Source organism: Leucoraja erinacea, chromosome 17 (genome assembly GCF_028641065.1).
Source record: "Leucoraja erinacea ecotype New England chromosome 17, Leri_hhj_1, whole genome shotgun sequence".
NCBI lineage: Eukaryota > Metazoa > Chordata > Chondrichthyes > Rajiformes > Rajidae > Leucoraja > Leucoraja erinaceus.
In genome coordinates, this window is record NC_073393.1 from 1,654,085 (window position 1) to 1,677,198 (window position 23,114).

At 43.9% G+C, this 23,114-nt stretch overlaps 2 protein-coding genes across 3 annotated transcripts in view; both read left to right on the forward strand.

Moving 5' to 3' along the window:
- Nucleotides 1–7,351, forward strand: part of dpy19l3 (dpy-19 like C-mannosyltransferase 3) — a 32,693-nt gene extending 25,342 nt beyond the window's left edge. For both annotated transcript variants that reach the window (XM_055648350.1, XM_055648349.1), the window contains 4 exons: nt 1,828–1,910; nt 2,713–2,845; nt 4,364–4,522; nt 5,765–7,351. In XM_055648350.1, coding sequence (XP_055504325.1) covers nt 1,828–1,910; nt 2,713–2,845; nt 4,364–4,522; nt 5,765–5,935 — 546 coding nt within the window. In that variant the 3' untranslated portion in view covers nt 5,936–7,351. The remainder of the gene's footprint in view (nt 1–1,827; nt 1,911–2,712; nt 2,846–4,363; nt 4,523–5,764) is intronic.
- Nucleotides 7,352–13,261: 5,910 nt separating this feature from the next.
- On the forward strand, nt 13,262–22,511 carry pdcd5 (programmed cell death 5). The gene is made up of 5 exons (XM_055648352.1): nt 13,262–13,388; nt 13,710–13,771; nt 17,629–17,720; nt 21,340–21,411; nt 22,189–22,511. The coding sequence occupies exons 1-5, from the start codon at nt 13,291–13,293 to the stop codon at nt 22,234–22,236; spliced, it is 372 nt and encodes a 123-aa protein (XP_055504327.1). The 5' UTR covers nt 13,262–13,290; the 3' UTR covers nt 22,237–22,511.
- Nucleotides 22,512–23,114: the final 603 nt, after the last annotated feature.

Genomic DNA, 23,114 nt, shown 5'->3' on the forward strand with positions numbered 1-23,114 from the left:
GAATCTAAAATCTTATCATTGCCATTTCTGCTAATTTTCTATCTTGAAGCACTGAATGAGAGGTGGCTAAAGCATGAGGTGCATAGATAAAGGTCACAGTCTTTTTCCAAGATGAGGGGAGTTTAAAACTGGAGGGCATGGGTTGGTGAGAGGGGAAAGATCTAAATGGGACCTGAGGGGTAGGTTTTTCTCACACAAGATGGAGAATGCCAGGGGAAGTGGTAGAGACGGGAACAGTTACAACATTTACAATATATTTGGATAGGAATGACTAAAAGGAATATTGCAAGCATCGGCAGGGGACTAATTCAGGTAGGCAACAGTTGGTATGGACGAGTGGGCCAAAGGACCTCAAACTCTATGATTCTATTATTAGCTGCTCCTTTCATCATAAGGCCAGATGTGGGAATATTTATTGATGACTGCTTAATATTAATGATCATTTGCATCTCCTCAGTAAATGAAGCCGTGCGCACCAGCATGCATCACCACCTGGTCAACATTCCGGTGTGGGCTGACGTGCCAAATTACACAAACAATAGACAATAGGTGCAGGAGGAGGCTATTCGGCCATTCGTGCCAGCGCCGCCATTCAATGTGATCATGGCTGATCATCCCCAATCAATACCCCGTTCCTGCCTTCTCCCTATATCCCCTGACTCCACTATCTTCAAGAGCCCTATCTAGCTCCCTCTTGAAAGTATCCAGAGAACCGGGCCTCCACCGCCCTCTGAGGCAGAGAATTCCACAGACTCACCACTCTCTGTGAGACAAAGTGTTTCCTCGTCTCCGTTCTAAATGGCTTACCCCTTATTCTTAAACTGTGGCCCCTGGTTCTGGACTCCCCCAACATCGGGAACATGTTTCCTGCCTCTAGTGTGTCCAAGCCCTTAATAATCTTATATGTTTCAATAAGATCCCCCTCATCCAAACCTGCCAGGCAATGAGCATCTTCAACACCCAAAACAGACTGGCATCCAAATGGTGTAGTTGTGTGGATAAAACAAAATGCCTGGTCAGAATGATATGGACAGGTACATGGATAGGACGGGTTTGGAGGGTTATGAACCAAGCGCAGGATTTGGGTAGCTGGGACAAAGTGGGATTTGGGTAGCTGGGACAATGTTGGCCGGTGTGGGAGAGTTGGGCCAAAGGGCCTGTTTCCACACTGTGTCACTCTATGACCCTTGTTATTCAATAGCATCACCATCTCTAAAACCCCACCATGAACACCCATAGAAACTCAACTGGACCACGTGTGGGTGTCAGAGTAGGTCAGAGACTTGTTATCCTGGGTGAATGATCAACTTGCTGCCATGCCACATTTATGAGATGGAGGTCAGGCTATGTTGAGTACTCTGCACTTGCCTAGATGAGTGCAACTCCAACAACATACCATAAATGCTACAGTCTACAGGACAAAACAATTTGCCAACTTCCCATGAAACGTGTTCTCTCCACCACTGGTGCACAGTGGCTGCAGCGTTTACTACCCACAACATCCCCACCCAGGTTGCTGTATTAACACCTCCCCCCATGGTCTGTGCCAGTAAGAAGGATCATGCATGGGAGCACCGCCACCTGCATGTTCCCCTCTGGACCACACGATATTGTAACTCAATTATGGGTGCTGACCCTTTACGTTATTGGGCTAAAGTCTGGAATTGCTGTTCAACGGACTATAATGCAAGGACTGCAGCAATTCGAGAGCGATGGATATGGAATTTAATCCGTATCCATTGCTCTTGAATTGCTGCAGCCACAGACGCTCATACATCAAAAGAATGAAGTGTTAGACTTGCTCAACTTATTTTTGTTTTCTTTTAGTTCTGGCCAAAGGTAATGGCTGAACTCTCAGATTTAAGGGAATTCTATGACCCTGATACAGTTGAATTAATGAACTGGATCAAGTAAGTTAAATCACTTCAAAATTATGTTTACAGTTTTAACATTTTAAATGCCACCAAATTTCTTAGCCCGAACAGATCAAAATGTGTTTTTGATTTTGGTGTTTTCATTGGTTTGGGTGCTGCCATCGAGGGCAGCAGGGCCTCGTGTTCTGCCCGGGGCAGTGAGGGAGGCTTCACCCCTACAATGTGATGTACAGATTCACATGTATCTGTGGCAATTGCTCTGACGTGTCTGAATCGTGTTTTGATATCAGGAATAGTGTTTTCTTATCAATTAAATTGCAAGGTTTTTGGCAAGAGATGAAAGTTGTGCTAGAAAGTTGCTATACAACACAGGCACGGAGAAAGGAATAAATGATATGATACGATAGAACCGTATTTATCCCAGGAGGGAAATTGGTCAAAGCAATGTAGCCTGTCAGTTTTACGAGGTAATAACAAGATTCCAAAACGTGTACAGATTCAGTAAAAGATTCATTTAGTAACTGCAGCAAGTTTATAAAGTCCCATGGTATGTGAAATTGATTTTTTGTCAAAGGTTGAAATGTTGATAAAGAAATGTGGTACAGTTTGTACGAAAGCAATTTAACAAAATTCCAAAATGTGTACAGAAAATGGCAAAAATTTCATTTGTCAGTAACTGAAGCAAGTTTAGAAAAATAACGTTCCATGTGTTGGTCCATGACCTTAAAAAAGGGCACTAAATGTACCTTTAAAAATGTTCAACAAGAAAGTTGTATGTGAGCATTTTGTGTGTTATTGAATTTATCTTCCCTCTCACCACATTTCTCTGCCTCCCCAGCATGAACACTTCCCGTGATGCTGTGTTTGCTGGGAGTATGCAGTTACTGGCAGGAATCAAGCTTTGTACTGGAAGGACCATAACTAATCACCCTCACTATGAAGATAAAAAGTTACGGGACAGAACAAAGCAGGTAGGCAGCAGTGAATCAATCACACTGAATCCCTTCAGTGGCAGAGGATTTGTTCCTGGAGTGAGATGTGTTTCCTTAATTCTGATCCAGCTTTTGACTTCTGTTACATTTGAGTCTAAAATGCCCCAAAATAAACAAACTGGCATCCAAATGGTATAGTTGTGTGGATAAAACAAATGGCCAGGTCAGAATTATATTGCTGCTTACAGGAACAATATATGTGTATACCTCCTAATTTACAGCACCGATTACACTTTGGGATAACTTTATTTGCGAAAAGGACTTTTATGCCATCTTGAGATTGTAAATGATAATATATAAATACATTGTTAATGAGCTTTTCCATCAGCTCTGGTTTTAGAACAGGATATGTGGTTGCTGGAACAGCTGTCTTAAGTTCACTGGCTGTCTGTAATTCAAACTCACTTGTGGTCATTTGAAGAGCTGCCTGAATAGGGAATAATTATTTCTTGTCCCTGGATCACTGAAGGGTCTTGGAAGAGATTAAAATAACAAGTGAACACATTTGTGGCCAAATATTGCTGGTGAAAAGTGAGGATAGCTCCTCCATTGTCATTTTTAACAATAAATGAACATGGATTTGTTTTAATCACCTGGCTGACCAGTGGACAAACATGGCAGCGGTATTCAACAAAGGCATTTTCAGTCTAGTATTGAGGTGAAATAATCATGGGTATGTATTTGTCACTGATGATTGAACAAAGTTGAGATTTTTTTCAATGCTGCATGTCCTGTTTCCTAAAAGGTTTGCCCAATGGGAATAGCAGGAATACAATAGCAGCTAATTACACACAATGCTCTGTATTAGAGCGCCATATTCATCCATCCATCCAGGGTGGAGAGCTGGGTGTGACAAATTACATGCACATCAATATCTTGTACTCTTTTAGAACTATTTTCAGGCAGAACAGTGCTCACTTGTGCCTTGTGGTATGTGATCTACGCTACAGTCCTGAAACGAGATGCTCGATTGGAGTATCTCTGGGGGATAATTGTTAATCGGCCATGAAGAACAGGACTCGCAATACATTAGCTCATTGTGCAACTACTTGATGGGCTTCCCCATACCCATAATACTTTAAGTCTGAACTAATAACCACAACTCAATTCTCTGGAGATTCATACTGCTGACAAAAATATCTTATGAAGCACTGAGCTTCTTTAAGATCTTTGACTTTGGAAGTATTTGTCTGGATACTCAGTCAATTGGTAATATGTAATCGGCATGCTATAGTTCTCAACAATCATATTTTTTAATTTTCCAGTGGTTACTATTTATTTCACTCCACAGATTGAGTGGTGAGAGGAAATATGTGTTGCATGCAGTTAGTTATAAGAATCATGTATTGTCTTTCTGCTAACTGGATAGCACACGACAACTGTACCTCAGTACACATGACCATAATAAACTAAGCTGAGAATCAAATAGCCTTTTAGCCATGTCATATTGCTACTTTCTGCTAACTTTGAATTTACTTGTTTTATCTTTCCCTGAAGATCTATCAGATTTATTCCAAACGCCCCCCTGATGAGGTGTACAGGATCTTGCGTTTGTATGGAACAAACTACATTGTTGTTGAGGACAGTATCTGTTACGAAAGAAGGCACAGTAGAGGCTGTCGTTTGAGAGACCTGCTTGATATTGCAAATGGTCATGTAAGTACGATTTGTTCAATCCTGCATTCAACTCAAGGGTACCTTTTAAGTATAGAGTAAACATGTTCTATTTTTCTTATATGTTTATAAAGTTTGCAATTTTAATAGCTAACTAGCCTTGTGCTTCAATGCTGATCATCGGCGCACTTTATGATGGGTCTTAATCTGCTTCCTGGGTTTTGCCCCAGAGCGTAACATTTATAAGGAACAATTCTAATTGTATTATTTTGAGGACAAAAGTTACTGCAGATTCTGGAATCTGGAACAAAAAACTATGCTAAAAGTCTATAGGTCAATCAACACCTGTGGGGGCATTAGGTTGAAGTTGGCATTTTGGGTTGAGATGCTGTGTCAGGTCTGAGAGTGAAGAGTAAGGATTGTCATTACATATAACAGGGGGATAGAGATTAGTAGTGGTGTGTGGAACTGCAGTTGCCGGCTTAAACTGACGATAGACACAAAAAGCTGGAGTAACTCAGCGGGACAGGCTGCATCTCTGGAGGGAAGGAATGGGTGACGTTTTGGGTCGAGACGAGTCAGTATGAAGAAGGGTCTCGACCCAAAACGTTGCCCATTCCTTCCCTCCAGAGATGCTGCCTGTCCCACTGAGTTACTCCAGCACTTTGTGTCAATCTTCAATGTGTGGAACCAGATGGGAAAAGATAATGGTCAGATGGGGAAACATGAAGAAAGGGAGAAGAAAACCATGTGGACCAGGCTTTTCTGCTGCTGATCCTTCCCCTTCCCTTTCAGTCTCTGCTCCACCTAAAACACTGACTCCCACCTTTTGCCTCCACAAATGCTGCTTGATCTACTGAGTTATTCCAGAATGCATACACGAAGCATTTCCTTCTGAAATGCTAAACATCCCCAATAATTGGTGTCCCCAAACTTTCTCAGCAATCTAATGGTCATATTGTTAAGTTGTTTATTAATTTACCTGACCCCTTTGATCTACATTCCACATATTGGTGGCAGTGTTTGGGATGGACTTCCACTGTCTTCCACTGTAGACTATGCTACTGAGTCAGGAGTAGTTTTGGCCACCCTAATATAGGTTACGTAGAGTAATGAGATTTGGGGGTTGCATGCAATAGGTAATAGTATATGTCTTGGCTCCGACTGGAACAAATATATAATAATTATCAAGCTTATTGTGCATTAAGTGCTTACTCTGAAAGCCTTTTGCTTTCTTACTGTGAAAATAACCAAAACCTTGATCTATAATTTTATATTTTGCAGGTGATGGATGGTTCTGGGGAAAATGATCCTGACTTGAAGACTTCTCCTTATCCTCGGTTTTGTGATGAAATCAAATCAACTGCACCTCCATATTCTACCTATTTCTCTCGTGTGTTTAAAAACAAAACTTTTCATGTCTACAGGCTAAAGAAAAAGAAGGAGATGCATTAACACAAGTAGAATTTCGTACCTGTTCAATATTACATTATAGATGATAGATGTTGGCTTTAACAATAGAAAATGCAAGCCAAATTCATGTAAGAAACTAAGTTTATATCTGAGATTGATAGCTCTGTTCCTTCTCAGAGCTGCGGTTAATGCTCATTATTTCTAATTCAATCCGAAATATAAGGTTCAATATCAGTTAAATCTGTTGCTTGTTGATGCACTGTGCTTTTCAGTTGCATTTATACATTTTTACTTGCTATTTGGAACAGGAATTTTACTTACACTGTATTTCATTTGTACAATATTCCATGAACTGAATGTACTGTAATTTATTTGCTGGTCACTACTGCATAATTTCTTATAATCAAATGTTTCTTTGCAACACTTTAATGGAAATAAGGCAGTATTTATTTGTTAAACATAGTATTTTAAATAGCATTTATCTGCACAATCCTACACTTGTAGGTGTCACATAAATGTGCTTTTTACATTTGTCAACATGGGTGAAATTACGGTTTCAATTACTAATGATATTAGAAAACTATTGATAGTGTAAATTATAAATAACAAAGTTAACATTGACATTTAGTGCCAAATTAGATGATTAAATTTGTTTGATGCTATTGCAGTATAAAAACATTTTTCCACAGGTACACAGTTGAACATTTATACTGATAACAGTAAAGTCAAGCAGAAGTCTTAGTCTTGCAGCAGTTCCCAGGAAAGATCTCTGCATTGCTGACATTGGGGATTGATCATTGCTGGCTATTTGGTGAAGCATAAATACTGCAATTTTATTGAAGTTGAATGTAAAATTATACTGTAATTTTTGTAATGGATATTGTTACACAGTAACTAGGGTTTTTGCATGTCGAAGGTTATTGCATGCAGTCAACTGCCTGAATAGTCACAACTACTAAGAATAACATTACTCGATGTTAGTGCCAAATGTGTCTGATGTTTTGGAAGAAAATTAATGTTCTTTTTTTTTTGTTAGCTACCGTCTGCCATCCCTTCTAACCAGTCATTTAGTCTCTGGTCCTATGCTGTTCTTTCCAGTTGTAAGAGCAGAGTAGCTCGCAATGCTGTACTGTTGATATTGTATCTGTGTCCACACAAGGTAAGGTGTACACTGAAGGATAACAGGGATTCCGTTTTTATTTACACTGATTTTTCTGAAGTTACTGATATTATGTCACGCAATTACTTAATAAGTTATTCAGTTGTTTCTTAGCCCTTTGTACTGAACAAATTTACATTTTTTTTTAATCCATTGTCTCAGTGCCAATATTGGCATTTAACAATGCCGTGACAATTACCTACAGAATACTGTACCCGCCAAGTGTTATTACTTTCTTTATCCATTTTGTACAGCAATTGTAAATTTTGAAATAAAATCCCTGAATTTAACGATTTCAACATTGTTTGGCACAAACTTTTAGGAAATAAATAATTCAATAAATAAATTCACGAGATCAGAATTGGCTTGGAAAGAGTCCGAGGGTGTTAGTGGACGATTGTTATCCAGATTGGTGGCAAGTGGCCACAGGTATGCTACAAAATTCTGTGCAGCGTCCACTGTGGTTTGTGATCCAATGACCTGTCGTTAACGTCACAGTCATAGTGTCATTTTCATTCAGCACGGAAACAGGCCCTTCGGCCCCATCTCCATGTCCCACCTGCCTGCGTTTGGCCCATATCCCTCTACACCTTTCCTGTCCATGTACCTGTCCAAATGTCTATTAAACATGTTGAAAGGATCTAGTGGACCAGTGTGCCAAGGAATGGCAGATGGAATTTAATTCTGATCAATGCGAGGTGATGCATTTTGATAAGTCAAATTAGGGCAGGCCATACCTGCATACATAAATGGCAGGATCCGCGTGTGTTGCACAGCAAATAAACCTGGAGTACAGGTAGAGTACCTGCATGAGGCAATGCACATAGTCACAGTGGTAAAGAAGGTATTTGCCACACGTCTTCATGGGTGTTGTACATTAGGCTACAGTTGTACAAGATGTTGGTGAGGCCATTGAAGTGTTGTGTGTAATTTCTAGATGCCTAGATATAGGAAGGATGTTAATATGGTGGAAAGGAGACAAAAAAAATTCATGAGGATGAGGGATGATCTTATAGAGGTGGATAAAATCATGAGGACAATAAATAGAGTAAATCTCCAAGTTTGCGGATGACACAAAGCTGGGGGCAGTGTTAGCTGTGAGGAGGATGCTCTGAGGCTGCAAGGTGACTTGGATAGACTGGGTGAGTGGGCAAATGCATGGCAGATGCAGTATAATGTGGATAAATGTGAGGTTATCCACTTTGGTGCCAAAAACAGGAAAGTAGATTATTATCTGAATGGTGGCCAATTAGGATTGGGGAGATGCAATGAGACCTGGGTGTCATGGTACACCAGTCATTAAAAGTAGGCATGCAGGTGCAGCAGGCAGTGAAGAAGGCGAATGGTATGTTAGCACTCATAGCAAAAGGATTTGAGTAAAGGAGCAGGGAGGTTCTACTGCAGTTGTACAGGGTCTTGGTGAGACCACACCTGGAGTATTGTGTACAGTTTTGGTCTCCTAATCTGAGGAAATACATTCTTGCCATAGAGGGAGTACAGAGAAGGTTCACCAGACTGATTCCTGGGATGTCAGGACTTTCATATGAATAAAGACTGGATAGACTCGGTTCGTACTCGCTAGAATATAGAAGATTGAGGGGGGATCTTATAGAAACGTACAAAATTCTTAAGGGGTTGGACAGGCTAGATGCAGGAAGATTGTTCCCGATGTTGGGGAAGTCCAGAACAAGGGGTCACAGTTTAAGGATAAGGGGGAAATCTTTTAGGACCGGGATGAGGAAAACATTTTTCACACAGAGAGTGGTGAATCTCTGGAATTCTCTACCACAGAAAGTAGTTGAGGCCAGTTCATTGGCTATATTTAAGAGGGAGTTAGATGTGACCCTTGTGGCTAAAGGGATCAGGGGGTATGGAGAGAAGGCAGGTACTGGATACTGAGTTGGATGATCAGCCATGATCATATTTAATGGCGGTGCAGGCTCGAAGGGCCGAATGGCCTACTCGTGCACCTATTTTCTATGTTTCTAAATGCACAGAGTATTTTACCCTAAGTAGGGGAATGAAGAACCAGTGGACATAGGTTTACGGTGAGGGGGGTGGGGGAAATTATTGAATTGAATAAATTTTGTTAGCCACGTATGTATACATACAAGGAATTTGCCTTGGTGCTTGGTTGGGTGGTGGGTGTATGGAACGAGCTGCCGGAGGAGGTAGTTGAGGCAGGGACTATCACATTCAAAAGACATTTAGATAGGTACATGGATAGTGCAGGTTTACAGGGATATGGGCCAAGCGCGGGCATGTGGGCCGAAGGGCCTGTCTCCGTGACAGGGGCCGCCAGGGGGCGGTGCAGGACCTGCTGGGCGGTGCGCGAGCCGCTAGGGGGCGGTGTAGTGAGGAGGCTGGTGCGGTGAGGCAGCGGCGCCACTAGGGGGCAGTGCGGGTGCGGTGAGGCAGCGGCGCCACTAGGGGGCAGTGCGGCGGGTGCGGTGAGGCGGCGGCGCCACTAGGGGCAGTGCAGTGCGGGTGCGGTGAGGCGGCGGGGCGCCACTAGGGGCAGGGGGCGGTGCGGTGAGGCGGGTGCGGTGAGGCGGCGGCGCCACTAGGGGGCAGCGCGGTGAGGGTGCGGTGAGGAGGCGGGTGCGGTGAGGCGGCGGGGCCGCTAGGGGGCAGTACAGTGAGGGGGCGGCGCCACTAGGGGCAGCGCGGTGAGGCGGCGGGGCGGCGCCACTAGGGGGCAGCGCGGTGCGGGTGCGGTGAGGCGGCGGGGCCGCTAGGGGGCAGCGCGGTGCGGGTGCGGTGAGGCGGGGGCCACGGCGGGGCACACTAGGGGCAGCGCGGCGGGGCGGGGGGGCAGCGCGGTGCGGGTGCGGTGAGGCGGCGGGGCCGGGGCCGCTAGGGGGCAGCGCGGGGCCACTAGGGGCGCGCGGTGCGGTGAGGCGGCGGGGCCGCTAGGGGGCGGTGCGGTGAGGCGGCGGGGGCCGCTAGGGGGCAGTGCGGGTGCGGTGAGGCGGCGGGGCCGCTAGGGGGCAGGGGGCGGTGCGGTGAGGCGGCGGGGCCGCTAGGGGGCGGGGCCGCTAGGGGGCGCGGTGAGGCGGCGGGGCCGCTAGGGGCAGCGCGCGGTGAGGGTGCGGTGAGGCGGCGGGGCCGCTAGGGGGCAGTGCGGGTGCGGTGAGGAGGACGGCGGGGCCGCTAGGGGGCGGTGCGGTGAGGAGGCGGGTGCGCGGCGGGTGAGGTGAGGGGGCGGTGTCACTAGGGGGCAGTGCGGTGCGGAGGAGGAGGAGGACGGTGGTGATGATGGAGGCGCTGAGTTGGACACGATCCGGCGGCAGAGATTGTCGGAGCTACGGGCTCAGCGGGCGGGGTGGGGCGGGGCGGGGGGCGGCGGGCGGCGCGTTGGTATTGGGGGGGGCGGCGGGGCCCGGGGGGGCGGGCGGGGCGGGTATAGGGGGCGGGCGGGGCCCGGGTATAGGGGGGGGGGCGGGGGGGCGGGGCGGCGGGGCCCGGGTATAGGGGGCGGGCGGGGGGCCGGGTATAGGGGGGGGGCCGGCGGGCCGTTCACGGGGGCCCGGGTATGAGCCGAGGCCCGGAGAAGCAGAACCGTGAACGGACGCCGAGCGGAAGCTGAAATGCGGCGGGACCGGGGTGGGGGATGTTGGGGTCACGTAGACACGTGGACAAATAGGTGCAGGAGGAGGCCATTCGGCCCTTCGAGCCAGCACCGCCATTCATTGTGATCATGGCTGATCGTCCCCTATCAATAACCCGTGCCTGCCTTCTCCCCATATCCCTTGATTCCACCAGCCCCTAGAGCTCTATCTAACTCTCTCTTAAATCCATCCAGTGACTTGGCCTCCACTGCCCTCTGTGGCAGGGAATTCCACAAATACACAACTCTCTGGGTGAAAAAGTTTTTTCTCACCTCAGTCTTAAATGACCTCCCCTTTATTCTAAGTGTGGCCCCTGGTTCTGGACTCGCCCAACATTGGGAACATTTTTCCAGCATCTAGCTTGTCCAGTCCTTTTATAATTTTCTATGTCTCTATAAGATCCCCCTCATCCTTCTAAACTCCAGTGAATACAAGCCTAGTCTTTTCAATCTCTCCTCATATGACAGTCCCGCCATCCCAGGGATCAATCTCGTGAACCTACACTGCACTGCCTCAATCACAAGGGTGTCCTTCCTCAAATTAGGAGACCAAAACGAGACACAATACTCCAGATATGGTCTCACCAGAGCTCTATACAACTGCGGAAGAACCTCTTCACTCCAGTACTGAAATCCTCTTGCTATGAAGGCCAACATTCCATTAGCTTTCTTCACTGCCTGCTGTACCTGTAAGCCAACTTTCAGTGACCGATGTACAAGGACACCCAGGTCTCACTGTACTTCCCACTTACCTAACCCCATTGAGATAATAATCTGCCCCCTTGTTTTTGCCACCAAAGTGGATAACCTCACATTTATCTATATTATACTGCATCTGCCACGCATCTGCCCACTCACTCGACCTGTCCAGGTCACCCTGTAACCTCATAACATCCTCTTCACAGTTCACACTGCCACTCAGCTTTGTGTCATCCGCAAACTTGCTAATGTTGCTCATAATTCCCTCTTCCAAATCATTAATATATATGGTAAACAGTTGCGGCCCCAACACCGAGCCTTGTGGCACTCCACTCACCACTGCCTGCCATTCTGAAAAGAACCCGTTTACTCCTACTCTTTGCTTCCTGTCTGCCAACCAATTTTCTATCCATGTCAACACCCTACCCCCAATACCATGCACGCTAATTTTAGTCACCAGTCTCCTGTGCGGGACCTTATCAAAGGCTTTCTGAAAGTCTACACACACTACGTCCACTGGCTCCCCTTCATCCATTTTACTTGTCACATCCTCAAAAAATTCCAGAAGATTAGTCAAGCATGATTTCCCTTTCATAAATCCATGTTGACTTGGACTAATCCTTTTACTGCTATCCAAATGCCCCATTATTGACTCTTTAATAATTGGCTCCAGCATCTTTCCCCCCACTGAAGTCAGGCTAACTGGTCTGTAATTCCCCGTTTTCTCTCTCTCGCTCCTTTCTTGAATAGTGTGATAACGTTAGCTATCCTCCAATCCACAGGAACTGATCCTGTACGGTGAGGCGGCTGGGCCGCTAGGGGGATATTGAACATTGGAAAATAATCACCAATGCGTCCACTATTTTTAGAGCCACCTCCCTGAGGACCCTGGGATGCAGATCATCAGGCCCCGGGGATTTATCATATTCAGTCCCATTAGCCTACCCAATACTTGGGGGGGTACACAAAAAAGCTGGTGAAACTCAGCGGGTGCAGCAGCATCTATGGAGCGAAGGAAATAGGCAACGTTGCTTATTTCCTTCGCTCCATAGATGCTGCTGCACCCGCTGAGTTTCTCCAGCTTTTTTGTGTATCTTCGATTTTCCAGCATCTGCAGTTCCTTCTTAAACACGGGGATATAATCTTGATGGACGCAAAACAAGTAACTCAGGGGGGCGGGGGGGGGGGGGGGGGGGGGGGGGGGGGGTCGGTCTCCACGCTTTAGGGGGTCGATGTTTAACACGAAGGTGAGTCGGTGCCCAGCATCATCCGTGTGGACTGGATGGTCAAACGTGAATAAATCCGTATTTGTTTTTGCTCGTACACAACTAAAGCAGTTGTGGAAGATGTACATTCACTGGAAAGTCACCTCCTGTGTGGAGTGTTTAAGAAGGAACTGCAGATGCTGGAAAATTGAAGGTAGACAAAAATGCTGGAGAAACTCAGCGGGTGAGGCAGCATCTATGGAGCGAAGGAAATAGGCGGCGTTTCGGGCCGAAACCCTTCTTCAAACTGATGTGAGGGGGGGGGGGGGGCGTAAAGAAAGGAGTGCTTTGGTTTATCTGAAGATGGGTGTCAACCTGAAACATACCCCATTCCTTCTCTCCAGAGATGCTGTCTGGATAGGACAGGTTTGGAGGGGTACGGACCAAATGTGGGCAGGTGGTAGCTGGGATTGGTCGTTGACCTTATAAATTAAGAACAAGCTATTTTTACAGAGAAAAGGCTGCACAGATTATTTCACTGACAGTTTCCAGTTCTTTCATTATGTAAGTCAGCTACTGACAGAGGTCAAGTTTATATGTGATGCATCAATTGTACATTGTGTAAAATATCATTGTGCATTTATACGAGATGCTTCAATCTGTCATATTTGCATGATACACAATATGCAGTGTTATCAGCTGACTTTGGGTTTTTTAAAGAACCATGATTTGTTTAAGGGAACTTTCTAACGTTATTAATATTAATTATTTAATTCAGGATGCAGCAAATGATCAGCAACAACAACAAGAATCAAAGCAACGGTAAGAACACCAGTTGCTGAAAAATATCTTTATAATGACATTATTTACATTAGGCTCTGTGATATACCTTGTCATTTTCCAACTGATTGTATCTAGGTGTCTGTTGGTGGCAGATGGAGGATTATAAATTCACATCAGAGTTTATCATAGATGATTACATATTGAGAATGTTCTGACTTTAAGGCCTTATTTTAATTCTGGTATTGAAATGTTGCTGCTCCCTTCTAAGTAATCCAGTGTTTTTTTTTAATGTTCATTTTGTACAGAACCAATGCAATCCTTTATTCATACCTCCTTATTATGAACACATTTTGATTGCAGGGAGACAGAAATGAGGAACACTATCCTTGCTCAAGTCTTGGATCAGTCTGCTAGAGCCAGATGTAAGTAACTGGAAATACAACTTTAAAATGTAAATGTAATTATGTTAAGAGTATCAAGTGGATTGTGCCATAAGTCAGTTTTAAAGATCATAGCAAAAGGATTTGAGTATAGGAGCAGGGAGGTTCTACTGCAGGTTACACAGAAAAGCTGGAGAAACTCAGCGGGTGCAGCAGCATCTATGGAGCGAAGGAAATAGGCAACGTTTCGGGCCGAAACCCTTCTTCAGACGAGGTTCTACTGCAGTTGTACAGGATCTTGGTGAGACCACACCTGGAGTATTGTGTACAGTTTTGGTCTCCTAATCTGGGGAAAGACATTCTTGCCATAGAGGGAATACAGAGAAGGTTCACCAGACTGTTTCCTGGGATGTCAGGACTTTCATATGAAGAAAGACTGGATAGACTCGGCTTGTACTCGCTAGAATTTAGAAGATTGAGGGGGGATCTTATGGAAACTCACAAAATTCGTAAGTGGTTGGACAGGCTAGATGCAGGAAGATTGTTCCCGATGTTGGGGAAGTCCAGAACAAGGCGTCACAGTTTAAGGATAAGGGGGAAGTCTTTTAGGACCGAGATGAGAAAAACATTTTTCACACAGAGAATGGTGAATCTGTGGAATTCTCTGCCACAGAAGGTAGTTGAGGCCAGTTCGTTGACTATATTTAAGAGGGAGCTAGATGTGGCCCTTGTGGCTAAAGGGATCAGGGGGTATGGAGAGAAGGCCGGTACAGGATACCGAGTTGGATGATCAGCCATGATCATATTGAATGACTGGCTCGAAGGGCCGAATGGCCTACTCCTGCACCTATTTTCTATGTTTCTATTTTACCGTTCAAATATAATTAGTGTTATATTGACCAAAGTCAGCTTGAAGCAGAAAGGCCAATTTGGAGCAGATTGTACTGGTCAGCGTTCTCTCCATGCCAAGAATGCTTTCGTCAGCAACTCGATGGGTGTGATTCGAATCACACCACAGCTTCCTGTAGCACCACCATCTTGCCCCTGACAATACTGGCAACATCCCACCAAACACCCATTGGGAGGTAGAAGTAGTATGCTGAATGTTTAATAGATTTATGATTGATTTGATCTGATCTGATTAATTGGTTGATTAATCTGTTGTTTAGAGATATTGTAAAAAATATTCAAAGCAAATCAAATAATAATGGATCATTTTGAAAATATTATACATTTCCTAAAACACATACCATTAAAGGAAATGGACATAACATTAAAAATATTCTGTGTGTTTCATATCCACAACCCTGCAATCCTAATAAAATGAATGGACTTTTGAATCCACCGCACACAATCTGAAAGGCAGCGACCTGAGTAACAATCACAGTTGTAAATGTACTTTATTAGTGTGTTATTCCTGTAGCATTGGCACAGAACATGGTTCATTCTTTGTGACTTGTTCTGATTTTACTGTCTTCCTATCGTGCTTTGTTTTTTTGTATCTGTATTTCAGTTATGTGAGTGTTGCTGACCCTAACTAATTGCCTTTGAGGAGATGGGAATGAGTCTTGAGCTGCTGAAGTTCTTCCAGTGAAGGTTCTAGCCAATAAAAGCTGGCATCCTGGGAACATGGAGATGGATCTGAACAGTTATGAGCCTGGTTGTTTTGTTCACATTGTGGGTCTCACCATTGTTGAGGATGGGGTGTTTAAACCACCACCTCCTGTTAGCCCATTGTGTGACCAGCACCATTCCAAGCTCGACACAGTAGTGCTGCCGGCTTTGACCTGATCCATCACTTGTGGAATTGTGTGGCTGGTCTTTCAGACATTATTTTTGCTACTTGCTCTGCGTGTGGTGAAGCTTCAGTGGGGTGGGCCCTAATGTTTTGGGTCTGCCTGGCGTGACCTGTTTTATATGTATATTCATGCTCATCCACTCAAGCTGTCACAGAACCTTTCTAATATTTACTTTCTTTTCCTACTCATTAACATTCGGCTTGTACTCGCTAGAATTTAGAAGATTGAGGGAGGGGTCTTATAGAAACGTACAAAATTCTTAAGGGGTTGGACAGGCTAGATGCAGGAAGATTGTTCCCGATGTTGGGGAAGTCCAGAACAAGGGGTCACAGTTTAAGGATAAGGGGGAAGTCTTTTATGACCGAGATGAGAAAAACATTTTTCACACAGATAGTGGTGAATCTGTGGAATTCTCTGCCACAGAGGGTGGTTGAGGCCAGTTCATTGGCTATATTTGAGAGGGAGTTAGATGTGGCCCTTGTGGCTAAAGGGATCAAGGGGTATGGATACTGAGTTGGATGATCAGTCATGATCATATTGAATGGCAGTGCAGGCTCGAAGGGCCGAATGGCCTACTCCTGCACCTATTTTCTATGTTTCTATGTTAACATCTCCCTTCGACCCATACGTAAAATGTTCCTAATTTACTTCAGTCTTCCAGCTGATAGAAACATAGAAAATAGGTGCAGGAGTAGGCCATTCGGCCCTTCGAGCCTGCACCGACCGCCATTCAATATGATCATGGCTGATCATGCAACTCAGTATCCTGTACCTGCCTTCTCTCCATACCCCCTGATCCCTTTAGCCACAAGGGCCACATCTAACTCCCTGTTAAATATAGCCAATTAACAGGCTTCAACTACCTTCTGTGGCAGAGAGTTCCAGAGATCACCACTCTCTGTGTGAAAAATGTTTTTCTCATCTCGGTCCTAAAGGATTTCCCCTTTATCCTTAAACTGTGACCCCCTTGTCCTGAACTTCACCAACTTCGGGAACAATCTGATACTTCATGTCTCGGTTCATCATTGCACAGATCATGCTCTGTGCCCATGTAAACGTCACTATCAGTCTTAGCCGGGTGAGTGATACAGGCTGATAGTTACTATCAGACTGAGGTCAGCAGTGTTACAAGCTCTGACATTCCTCGGCCACAGTTGCCAACTACTCTGCGGCCATCCCAGAGATATCGGGTTTCTATTCTGACATTAAATGTTTTCTCCAATTAACTTCCTTGCAACCCAGTCTTTAAATAACAACTATTTTAAACCTGTTTTCTCAACTAATTCCTAGGGATTCATTTCTGGCTGTATGTTCATTTCTGGCTGTATGTTCATTTCTGGCTGTATGTTATCCGACTCCAATTCTAGATGATGTGGGGAATTGGGAAGCTGTCTTAGCACCTGCATGATTACACCTGTCTGTGACAGTTGGCCAAGCAGGTTGTGGTTTACCAGATTTTAATTATTTGGGGGAGAAGAGGAATGCATATATTTAGAGAAGGCCCCAATGTGTATTTTCTTGCTAATGTTGTTGTTATCACCCTTATCTCTTGGCGACTACAATATCATGTTTACAAATTAGATGCCATGAGACAAATAATGAGTTATTTGATTCATGCTGGTAAAGGTTGAAGTGGTTTTTATGCATTTGCTGACAACCATATGGTGTGTGCACTGCCAGAATTGAAAAGACCAGTTTACGTTAAAAAATAAATTTCACATCACTGTATCTACAAGAATAAACAGCTACAGATTGTGTGAATAATTTGTGAGACTTACCCAATTAACTGGCACTTCCTGCAGTCTAAACACAACTGTTTAAAAACAAGTTCATTCCTATCTTAACTTTGAGGTTCAGACTGTTTGATGGATGATACTTTGGACATTTTTCAACTTCAGTTTTCTACTTCTCGTAACAAACAGCTATAAATATAACATTTCCGGAACATTCATCCACCGTGAAATAGTGATTAGAAATATTAAAAAATAGCATTAAGTTTAACTTTTAATCTCAGAAAGTGCTCAGTTAGTTTGCAAAATGATTCAACTTGTCTGTGAAAATATTCTTTTAAGTGCAATTTCTTTTTTTTTTTCCCCCCAGTAAGTAACTTGGCTCTCGTAAAGCCTGAAAAAGCCAAGTCGGTGGAGAATTACTTGATACAGATGGCAAAGTGTGGGCAGCTTGGTGGAAAGGTAAAACAGTCAATCTAAATATAACTCCAGTTCCTTTTGAAGTTGAATTATGGGTCAGAAATGCTAAGAGGATGCAGGATGACTTGGACAGGTTGGGTGAGTGGGCAGATGCATGGCAAATGTAGTTCAATATGGATAAATGTGAGGTTATCCACTTAGGTGGCAAAAACAGGAAGGCAGATTATTATCTGAATGGTGTGAAGTTGGGAAAGGGGAAGTACAACGAGATCTGGGCATCCTTGTTCATCAGTACAGCAGGCAGTGAAGAAAGCTAATGGCATGTTGGCCTTCATAACAAGAGGAATTGAGTAGAGGAGCAAAGTTGTACAGGGCCCCTGTGAGACCACACCTGGAGTATTGTGTGCAGTTTTGGTCTCCAAATTCAAGGAAGGACATTCTTGTTATTGAGGGAGTGCAGCATAGGTTCATAAGATTAATTCCCGGGATGGCAGGACTGTCATATGTTGATGGAATAGAGCGGCTGGGCTTGTACACTCTGGAATTTAGGATGAGAGGGGATCTTATTGAAACATATAAGGTTATTAAGGGATTGGACACGCTAGAGGCAGGAAGCATGTTCCTGATGTTGGGGGAGTCATGAAACAGTGGCCACAGTTTAAGAATAAGGGGTAGGTCATTTAGAACGGAGATGAGAAAAAACTTTCTCACCCAGAGAGTTGTGAATGTGGAATTCTCTGCCTCAGAAGGCAGTGGAGGCAAATTCTCTGGATGCTTTCGAGATAGTTAGATGGAGCTCTTAAAAATAGCGGAGTCATGATATGGGGAGAAGGCAGGAACGGGTACTGATTGGAGATGATCTGTCATAATCACAGTGAATGGCGGTGCAGGCTCGAAGGGCCGAATGTCCTACTCCTGCACCTATTGTGTATTCTCTATTGAAATGTTTTAATGTCCTCAGTTGGTGTTGGAAAAAAATGTACGAGGAGAATGTTTTTCTAGCTCACTGGTTTAATTGTAATGGTTTGGGTGTCATTCCATGTTATTTTGTGAGTATAATCGTTTCCTCCTTGTGGTCCTCTCACATGTGGTAGGGTGCAGTCTACAGGTCCTCCCAGTTACATTTATTCCGATGTCCAGAAATATGTATCATTCTACAGTAACCACACCTCCGCATGTTGTGATGACTGGTGTTGTTGAGGGCCAGTTAACATGAACATGTATTTAGCATCTTTCCCAGGCTTGTTACCATGCTCAACGTATCGACCCATGTTACATTATTTAGGGGTGCACAAGTATCAATATCGTGCCAAGTTCCGAAACAACGGGGCCGCAGCTCAGAGACCCGGGTTCGATCCTGACTGTGGGTGCTGTCTGTACAAAATGTGTACGTTCTCCTTGTGACCTGCGTGGGTTTTCTCTGGGAGTTCCGGTTTCCTCCCACGCTCCGCAGACATACAGGTTTGTAGGCTAATTGGCTTGGTAAAATTGTAAATTGTCCCTGGTGTTGGGAAGGATGCAGGGGGATCGCTAGTCGACATGGACTCGGTGGGCCGAAGGGCCTGGTTCCGTACTGCAATCTAAACTGAACTAAACTAAACAACTGCCTGAAGTGGCCTCTGTTGAAACTCACAGCCTGTGTTCTTAATGGTCTCTGATTGCGTAGGAAGGAACTGCAGATGCAGGTTCATACAGAAGATCGACATAAAATGCTGGAGTAACTCTGGGTCAGACAGGATCTCTGGAGCAAAGGAATAGGTGACGTTTCGGGTTGAGACTTCTTCAGACCAACCTTTTGTGCCGATCAGTGGGCTCTGATTTCTGTGGGGAGGTTGCCACAGAGGGGACGATAATATTTATAGGAGCTGGATTGTATATCGTGGGGTTCATAAGTCAGGGCAAGCCTACACATTCATAATATGTCCTAATCAATAGACAATAGACGCAGGAGTAGGCCATTCGAGCCAGCACCGCCATTCAATGTGATCACGGCTGATCATCCCCAATCATTACCCCATTCCTGCCTTCTCCCCATATCTCCTGACTCCGCTATTTTTAAGAGCCCTACCTAGCTCTCTCTGTAAAGCATCCAGAGAACCTGCTTCCACCGCCCTCTGAGGCAGAGAATTCCACAGACTCACCACTCTGTGAGAAAGTGTTTCCTCGTCTCTGTTCTAAATGGCTTACTCCTTATACTTAAACTGTGGCACTTGGTTCTGGACTCCCCCAACATTGGGAACATGTTTCCTGCCTCTAACGTGTCCAACCCCTTAACAATCTTATATGTTACAATGAGATATCCTCTCATCCTTCTAAACTCCAGAGTGTACAAGCCCAGCTGCTCCATTCTCTCAGCATATGACAGTCCCGCCATCCCGGGAATTAACCTGGTGAACCTACGCTGCACTCCCTCAATAGCAAGAATGTCCTTTCTCAAATTAGGGGACCATAACTGCACACAATACTCCAGGTGTGGTCTCACTAGGGCTCTGTACAACTGCAGAAGGACCTCTTTGCTCCTATATTCGATTCCTCTTGTTATAAAGGCCAACGTGCCATTCACTTTCTTCACTGCCTGCTGTACCTGCATGCTTACTTTCATAGACTGATGTACAAGGACCCCCAGATCCCGTTGTACTCCCCTTTTCCCAACTTGACGCCATTTAGATAGTAATCCACCTTCCTGTTTTTGCTACCAAAGTGGATAACCTCACATTTATCCGCATTAAACTTCATCTACCATGCATCTGCCCACTCCCCCAACCTGTCCAAGTCACCCTGCATTCTCATAGCATCCTCCTCACCGTTTACACTGCCAGCCCGCTTTGTGTCATTTGCTAATGTTACTTTGAATTCCTTCATCTAAATCATTTATGTATATTGTAAATAGCTATGGTCCCAGCACCGAGCCTTGCAGTACCCCACTAGTCACTGCCTGCCATTCTGAAAGGGACCCGTTAATCCCTACTCTTTGTTTCCTGTCTGCCAACCACTTCTCTATCCATGTCAGCACTATACCCCCAATACCATGTGCCCTAATTTTGCCCACTAATCTCCTACGTCGGACCTTATCAAATGCAAGGGATAAGAATTGTAACTTGACAATTAATGAACTAATTCTCAGTGCAGCCTTGAGATGACTTAATTCGGAATGAAATGAAATGAAATGATTCAATTAATTGTCATTGTCAGTGTACAGTACAGAGACAACGAAATGCATTTTTTAGCATCCCCTTGAAAGGGAGACACAGGGCGTCGCGGTGTGCCCGCGCCTGCCGCCGGAATGTTTTAGTGGTGGAAAACTAACCTAGAAATACTTTAAAAAGTTGAATCTTTCAGTAACAAAATCCACAGCGAGGTTGTATCGGTTGCATGGGCCTCATTTCACAACTGGCATTTGACCAAAAATAACTCTAGTTTTCCATGCTAGTCCTAGAAAGAATGAGATGTAAGGAAGGCTATAGAAGGGGAACGGAGAAGAATTAACACTTGGTTGAAATATTTTTTCAGTGTTTTGAATTTTAAGTAGGTAAGATTAGTTGATGCTCTTTAAAGTGTACCGCTTTAATTTTTTTTAATGATAACACTGACCTGCAGATACAGAAATGAACTCGACCCCGGTACAAATCTCAAACCTCATCTATATTTTTATTATTTTTAGATTACTGAATCAGGATTGATTGAAATCCTTGAGAAAGTCAACCAACAGCTGGGAAAGCAAACAATGGTCAAGGTATGTGCATATGTGCAACAATCCAATGATTCATTTCCAAAGTGACAAAAGTCTTGCTGCTTTTCAGGCAGCCCGACAATTTCACCACAACAAAACTATGCATCTGTAGATAAAATACATCCTTTAAAATAGAAATGGTGAGATTGTAAAACGTGTTAAGCTTTTACAACATAGACATAAAAGTCAGGTACAATCATAGACAAAAAAAAGACATGGCACGGGTGGGATCTAAAGTATTTGATATTACAAATTAATTTGGTTATATGTTCATCGCTCAGTGTTATTATGAATACAACTACATTTATTAGAAAAAGATGCTCCAATCAGCCTGAAGATGAATGTGTCCTGAATTATGTCTCTAGGAAATTCAAGTATTGATTAATTAGGGAAATCAAAATGGAAGGATTCATGATGTTTTTTGTAAATCTGATGCAACATTTTAAATGAGTTTTCCCCTGGTGTTTTTAAACACAATCCCCTGTGGCCACGTCTATAATTCAGTGTTTAACAAGTAATTTGGTCTCCACTTTAAGACCACTCCGAGTGGTGCCTACAAAGAAAATAGTTTGATTCAGATTAATAGCTGGTGCGATTCTGTAGGATATATGGGGCTATCTCAAATCTTGGAGTTATAAATTTGTTTTTCTTGCTGATAAGACTTTGAAGATCGGCTTGGCAGTAAAATAGAAATAAAAACTTGCATGATTTGAGCAGTAACAGTATCTAAACTCGGCTAAATGTTTAGCAAAGCTTACTTTCATATCTTGTATATTTCAGTTTAACAGAAGAAAAGTAATGGATTCTGATGAAGAGGACGATTACTGAATTCTGAATGTGAGGCTAATTTATCAATAACGGGGAATTGGAACTCGAGCACTGTACTGACAGAAATGGACCGATTAGTGTTCTCCCCTGGTTTGCTGGAAGAATTATTCTATAGTTTGTATCGGTTGACAATGTGGTTCCTAATGCAGTTTATAATGCATGAAACAAACCTCTTTTGGTTGGTTAGTTGTGGAGATGTACTTCAAGATGGACATTTTGAAAAGACTTGGCGAACTCAAACAATTTAAATTAAACTGCAATATTGTGGACTATGAGCAAGTTGTAAGATGTGGCTATTTATATAAACAGCGGTTTACGTATGATCGTGCATACCTGTTCAATGGGTTCTATGTACATGTTCTATGCGGAACAGTGGCAGCAGGAAACACAACTTTGTCCATTGGCCATGGTGTACATCTTGCCGTGAATGAATGATTAACCATTTCTGATTGGAGTTTATAATGTGCCTGATAATTGTAATTTCAATTTAAAGAAATATTGCTTTGCATATTTGAAAAGATATTTAGTTCAATCCTGTTTGCCAGTAATAAATTTGAACTTCATTAGATACATCATGTTTTCACTGTACCATACAATCCTTTCCACCTTCAGCTGTCCCTCATTACTTTTCATGTTGCAAACAATGGCATTCACATTTTACAAGATAACATCGGATAGAATCATCCAACGCACATGAACATAATAGACAGGAGGCATCAGAGCCCGATTCTTGAGCAGGTTGTCCACAAGCACGAAAGGATTAGAGTGGTTTAACATACACTCTCTGTTGTAAGGGGACTGAAGTCTTCATCCAACATGAAGAAACAGTGAAAGCAAGGTGGGGGAAATGTGAAAGCAGAGACATGGCAGAGGTGCCT